The 7,102-nt window shown below is 34.8% G+C and overlaps 1 protein-coding gene across 1 annotated transcript in view; it reads left to right on the top strand.

Moving 5' to 3' along the window:
* The window catches only part of DYNC2LI1 (dynein cytoplasmic 2 light intermediate chain 1), a 29,695-nt gene that overhangs the window by 16,922 nt on the left and 5,671 nt on the right, over window positions 1–7,102 (top strand). Inside the window, exons 10-12 of the mRNA XM_011361346.2 lie at window positions 1,457–1,527; window positions 5,939–6,036; window positions 6,451–6,543. Coding sequence (XP_011359648.1) covers window positions 1,457–1,527; window positions 5,939–6,036; window positions 6,451–6,543 — 262 coding nt within the window. The remainder of the gene's footprint in view (window positions 1–1,456; window positions 1,528–5,938; window positions 6,037–6,450; window positions 6,544–7,102) is intronic.

The raw sequence follows: 7,102 nt of genomic DNA, 5'->3' as shown, positions 1-7,102 counted from the left end.
TGAGAGCCTGTTCTTAATCCAAAATGAATCTTATCCTGAAAATTGATCTCTGCTTTATAATTACATTTCATTTTGGTTCAAGGCTGTTTTTCCTATTTTCATACATCTTAGACATTCTGATTTTGCTGAGTGACTTTTGGCATTTCCAGAACTCAAATTTAGTCATAAAAGATTTGTAGGGTAACCATATGTCCTGGTTTTCACCCAATGTCTTAGCTTATTAATAATACCTACCTCCTTTCATTCTCTAAAGTATTCTAGTTATGGTCACTCTAGTTATATACCACTACTGAGAATGTTCAGTAGCTTATTTTGCAGGCTCCAAAGGCAATTCAGAAGAGAAGTTAAAAAATCATTTTAGTAAGTATCAGTATTGTTAGATTAATCTGCAGCCACCACATTAACTGCTTTGAAGGCAGTAATATATCCTTATCGGAAGAGTTATTTATGATGTACATACCTCCTATTTTTTAACCAACTAGATTGCATTTTGGCAATGATTATAACCCGTATGTGGGAGTAGCTGCAATGATTAGTGCATAAACACAGGTTCCTTCAATATAATGCTCTCATGAAGTTTGAAGAGTCAGTGAAAACAAATTTATCAAAATTTCTTTCTTTTCCTTTACTCAGGTTTTGTTATGTCTACTCAAACATAAATATTTGTTGGGCAAATAAATAGTACTTCTCTCTGCAATCTGTACTTGTTCAAAGCCATATTTATGTTACCTATTTCTGTGATTTGAAAGCAGAGTATTTCATTTATTTTCATGTGTTTTTTTTTTGTTGTTTTTTTTTTTTAGTTTACCAGTAAATCAGAAGCTTTATTACTAAAAATACGTGGAGTTATCAACCAGTTGGCTTTTGGTATTGACAAAAGGTACTATTAAAATGAATTTTTTATATCTTTTTATTTTATTATTTTTTGGCCAGTGTTGTCTTCTCTATTGTTCTCACCAGCCTTTTGTTTCTTGACTAGATAAGTACCCCAGATGTCTATTCTTAGAGAATTTCATATTATCTTCTGCTTCTTATATTGTTTAAATATTTCTCAAATTTGACAACTATGATGTTATAAAACACTTTGAGACAAAACTAAAATAATGATACTATTATACTTGTTTTCCTGGTTTCTTTTACTTCTTTGCCTCATTTTAGTAGCTTTCCCTCTATTATCACTTTCTTATGTGATTACAAATAGAATCAATAATTTTCTTAACCTTGCTACTTTTCTTGGTTTTGATTTAGGGTTATTTGAGTCTGTCACTTTTTTCTTCTGTAAAACCTTTATTAATGCTATACTTTAATTTTTGAAATCACATTAATATTCACTCATTCATTTGGGGTAGTGCTCTCACCAATTACTAGATATAAAACTTGTCTCTTGTATTTACAGTAGAGTGTGGCATTCGACTGCTACACTAAATTAGATTCTTTTTTCTTTTTATCCATATAGCAAATCAATATGTGTGGATCAGAATAAACCACTGTTTATCACAGCAGGATTGGATTCCTTAAGTCATATAGGTAGGTGAGCTTATTAAGATTGTTCAGTCTTTTTTTAATTGCTTATTGATTTTATCCTACTCCATGTTCACTTCATCTCCAACATACGACCATTTCTGGTTTCATTATCATTGCTGTTATTTCTTATGTGTTTATTTGTATATACAGTATTGATGCAACATACATCACATTGACATTTGTGATGGAAAGTTTGTTGCCATATTAGAGACAAATTTCTCATCTCTATTCCACTAAAAATTTGTACATATTTCATTTTCGTTACTGACTTCTAGGTACTTTTATTTTTTAGCTTTTGGGTTTAGAAGAAAACCAAGAGCATAGAGTGGTCGGGAAATGCAAAGCTATATATAATGGGCAATGATGAACATTAGAGAATCAAGTGATGGAATAAACCCAAAAGAACACAGTTCCACTAATTAAGTATGCCTTAATTTTTCATTATGAAAATAGTTTACCTCATCTAATGGGATATATATCCTAAATTTATAGGTGCCATAGGCTCATGAAGCAAAAGGAATTTTACAAGTTTATTTAGGCAAGTTCCTTGTCTTCCTATAGAAGCAATTTTTATTTTGAAGATCTTTGGGCCTGAAAACTATTTAGGGTTGTCATAGTTTGGTTTTAAATTCTAGTAGGCATGCAAAAAAAACCTAGTTGTAGCAGTACTTTTCTTTTTTATTTCTCATTTCCCATTATTCTTACAAGCTAAAGCTGACTTCAAATGTAGAGATTTTGTAATGAGATTATAGATTGAATTGGAAAAAAGGGGATAGTGATGATTAATGAGTGGTTATGGAGACTGAGTTTTTCTTTTTTTTTTTTCAGTGACATTGGTTAACAAAATCCAGTCAGTTTCAATTGTGCAATTCAACAGTATGTCATACACACACACACACACACGCACGCACACGCACGCACACATACACATACACACACACACATATAAATACATATATATATGGTGGTTTTAATCAAAAAAGGCTGTGTTGCCCCCAGATCTGTTAGAGAAGACAGGCCATTCCAAGCAGATGCTTTTAAAAGCATCATCCAAGAAGTCCTGCTTAGCTCTGGCCCAGGGGGAATACATAGCCCCTGGTGGGAAGCAAGAGGCAGTGAACGTGTTGATACTCTGCAAAACTAAGAACGTGGTAAAGAGGCTATGGAGAAGGCACTAGCCCAGGGTCACAGAGTTTGTTAGCCTGCTTGTACTTTAGCCCCTGCTGCCAAATGACCCTTGGTGTGAGCTGGGTGTCCCAGGGGCTCACTGGCAGACATGAAAAGGCCAGTACATCTGGTCGGCGATCTGAGGTGTATGAGACACATCTGATCCTTTGATCACTCCACCCAAGTCACCCTCTGGACTGCACACTGCCTCCCTGGAGTGTGGACGGAGGGGGTTCCAGAGCCACAATTCGACATGGTCCCTTCTCATCCCAGAGGCCCAGGGGCTCCTTCCTGAGGCCTCAGCTCCATCCTGCTTTCTTAATCTGAAATCAGACTTCTAGACTGGAGCAGATACCTCCACCTCCCTCACCTTTCTGCCTGGGCTGGTCATGGTGGTCCTTTTATACTCATTTAAAATTGAGAAAACTGAGGCTCAGAGAGGTGATGACACAGCTAATAAGTGACAGAGTCAGAATTCAGACCCACAGCTGTCTGAAGTCTTCCGAAACTGAGCTCTTTCCACCAGTTTAAGGCTGTTCCTTGACAACGATGGATGCGCAGATCAGACAATGGAAGGGTGGACCAAAGCATCCCTGGGATCGCTGTCTGTGGGTGGCCCTGAATTCAGCATGAGAATACAGAGAGGAATGAGACATAGTTTGTATATCAAGGAGCCCGATGTGTCAGAGAGTGCTTCTCAAACTTCTGTACCCAAGTACCCGCAAATGACTGAATATTCCCTAAAGAACCCCAGGGCGCTGGGGAAGCCTGTGCATTTGTCGCAAGTGAGAAATTTCTTGGAAGTCTCCACTTTTAGCTTATAATTCACATGAATTGAGTGTATTATTCCATAGCTTTTATATATATATATATATATATATATATATATATATATATATATATATATATATATATATATATATATATATATATTGCATTGTATGTTTACCACCCGTAGTTAGATTTCTTTCTGTTACTAGTGTTTGACCCCTTTTACCCCATCTACCGCATCTACTCTCCTCTCCCCACCCTCTGGTAACCACTTGTTGAGTTTTTTATTTTTATAATTATCATTAATACCACCTTAATTTTAGTAGCAGTGAGAATCACTGTGTACTTATAGATAAAGCTGATGGAAATCTTTTGCTAAAATTAGTAATTGGAGGTCAGAAAAGGGTTGAGAATTACTAAATTTAAAAATCATGAGCTTGGAGCCCATCGAAATTAAAAACTTTTTCTCTTGATAGCTCATGTGAAAAGGATGAAAAGATATGTTATACTCTAGGAGAAAATATTTTCAAACCACATATCCAACGAATGACTAATATCTAGAATATATAAAGAACTCAACAGTAAAAAACAAACAATCCAATTAGAAAGTAGGCAAAACACACAAGCAGGCATTTCACTGAAGAGGATATCCAAATGGCAAATAAACACGTGAAAAAATGTTTAATATCATTAATTATTAGGGAAATTCAAATTGAAAACACAATGAGATATCACCATACACTATCAAAATAATTAAACTAAAAAATAATGGCAACACCAAGTGCTGACAAGGATACGAAGAAACTGGATCATTTATATATTGCTGGTGGGAATGTAAAATGGTATAGCCACTCTTGAAGACAGTTTGACAGTGTCTTATAAAACTAAGCATGCAGCTACCATATGACCTAGAATTGTACTATTGGGCATTTATCCCAGGGAAATGAAAATTTATGTTCACAGAAAAATCTGTACAAAAATGTTCATAGCACTTTATTTGTAATAGCTGAAAACTGGAAACAACCAGATATTATTCAACAGGTAAATGAATAAACAAACTGTGGTACATTTATACCATAGAATATTACTTAACAATAAATAGGAACAAAGTATTGATACACACAGCTTGGGTGACTCTCCAGGGAATTATGCTGAATGAAAAAAGCTAATTAGAAAAGGCTACATACAATATGGCTCTATTTATATAAAATTTTTAGAATGAGAAAATTTTAGAAATGAAGGAAAGATGTGTGGTTATCAGAGGTTAGGGACAAAACCGTGGATGGGGCAGGCAGAAGGTGAGAGGTTGGGAAGGAGGTCAGTGTGATTATTAAAGGGCAACACAAGGGATCATTGTGGTGATGGAATTGTTTAGTATGTTGACTGCAATGTGGATATATGAACCTTACAAAGGTGATGAAATTATATAGAACTTAATAAACACACACACACACACACACACACACACACACACAAGGATGAGTAAAAAACCTAGGAAAGCTGAATAAGAGCTATGGATTATATCGATGTCTTTCCCACCAAAGTGACAGGTGGCCCTGAGAGAGCAACAGTGAAACAGTCTTAGTGAACTTTACAGATGCCGAAACACAACAAAAAAATCCCAGATTATAGATTTAAAATTACCGAGAAGTGGCAGCGAATTTATTAAATTTTCAGATTAAATTATACAACCAATACTTGAAGACATTCTCCTTATAAAATATCAAAATAGAATATATAAGGATTGAGTTTGATATGTATCTTTCCAGACCTTTTTCTATATATGTGTATGTTGTATAGAGAAAAATATTTGTATTAACATAATTGTATCATTCTCCATCTATCATTTTGAAATTTGCCTCTTTTACTCAATATGTCTTAGTGGCTTTTCTATATTAATGCTATGTATAGGCCCATTTGGTATTTTGATTTCTGGATAGTATTATAAAATAATTGAGTTCACTGTTAATGGACATTTTGGTGGTGGTGAATTTTTCACTAATACAAATGATGCTTCAGTATGAAGTCATTAATACATGTGTACAGGTGTTTCTAGAGTAAACACAAAAACTGGAATTGCTTTTTTAGTATTTTAATAGTATTTAATAGTGCCAAATTACCCCCCAAATTAGCTGCCCAATTTGCACTCTAGCCAGCAGCACATAAGAGTGTCTGTTTTCTTATAAATTCACAAGCACATGAGAATCTCAAATGTTTATATTTTTGCTGAGTAGCAATTTAAGTGTGAGGAAAGAGAATTACAGTTTACTCATGACTCTGTCTCCTCTTGTAGTACTGGAACTTGTCCCAGTGGTCTTGCTACACTGGGGTGGGGTAAATTTTAGTAGTGACTGTATTAGGGAGGGGGGAAATGAGTGATCTCAGATTTATACTTTTATAAGTGTCATCAGCTTTATTGGTAGAGTTTGTAATGTTTTAATCAATGCAGTCATTGGAGTAAAACTTCCAATTTTAGGATCTCCTCCTGTTCCTGATAATGACATTGGAAAGCTTCATGCCCATTCACCAATGGAGTTGTGGAAAAAAGTGTATGCAAAGCTCTTTCCACCAAAGGTATATATTTCTAATTCTTTTAAAGCAAGAATTTTCAGCACTTTTCAACAGTTATTGGGAAATGTTCTAATGAGCCTATTATGATAACTTTGTTTTCAACTCTCATGCTCGAAAGTTAACATTCATTTAAAATCTATTGTTTATGAGGCCCTGTGGAGGTTAAAAGGTGGGTAAGACACAGTTCAAGCAGAGCTCTCTGGCTATTAGACAAGGAGAAACCTCAACTGAAAGGAGAGGGAAGAAAGAGAACCTGGTGGAATTTGAATGGCCCTTGTGGTGATCATAAAAGCTCAAAAGAGTGTAGAGAGCTTTCATGGCTGGCTAAAGAACAGGAAGTTGGTTTGAGAGATAGATGGTCGACGCTGAAGATTTTGGGTTATGGACATGAAATGATTTGAAGACTTGTAATTTCAGACTGTCAACACACTAAAAGATATCAAGGACCCCGCAAAAGACCCTCAGTATGCTGAAAGTGAAGTTGATGAAATGAGAATTCAAAAGGATCAGGTATTATTCTAAACATTTATTTTATTTCATCTTGCATTATCATAAAAATACCTCTAGAATTCCATAGGTTTTTCTCTATGTTTTTTTTTTTCACTTTACAATATTTAAATAGTATACTGCACTATAGAAAAATAAAATTCCGATATGCATAAAGAAGGAATTAAAAATCACCTATCATTCCATCACCCAGAGATGACTTAATATTGACATATCCTTTTTGGATTTTCCAGTTTACTTTATGTTAAAGATGGGTAGTGATTCTTACCTTGCTGTTGGGGAGACTTTCATAATATTCTTTCGTTTGTGCAATTATATAAAAGGGTTTGGTTTTTATTAGGACATTCAGACATACCTATACTCTTTTTGTACCAGGAAAATTGACTACCCAGTCTGAAAGCACACAAACTAATAGATAAAAATATAGGATTTCTCAGGAAAGTGGTTAAAAGTGGAGACTGCATTCCATATATTCCAGATAGCACTGTTAGTGATACGCAAGTCTGATGTAAAAATGCAAAAGTTGGTAAATTCATCATGACCCAATACTTAGATTTTCTCA

Source organism: Pteropus vampyrus, unplaced genomic scaffold (genome assembly GCF_000151845.1).
Source record: "Pteropus vampyrus isolate Shadow unplaced genomic scaffold, Pvam_2.0 Scaffold66, whole genome shotgun sequence".
In the NCBI taxonomy this organism is placed as follows: Eukaryota; Metazoa; Chordata; class Mammalia; order Chiroptera; family Pteropodidae; genus Pteropus; species Pteropus vampyrus.
The sequence above is the reverse complement of the archived record's forward strand: the minus strand, read 5'-3'. Positions and strand labels throughout refer to the sequence as shown.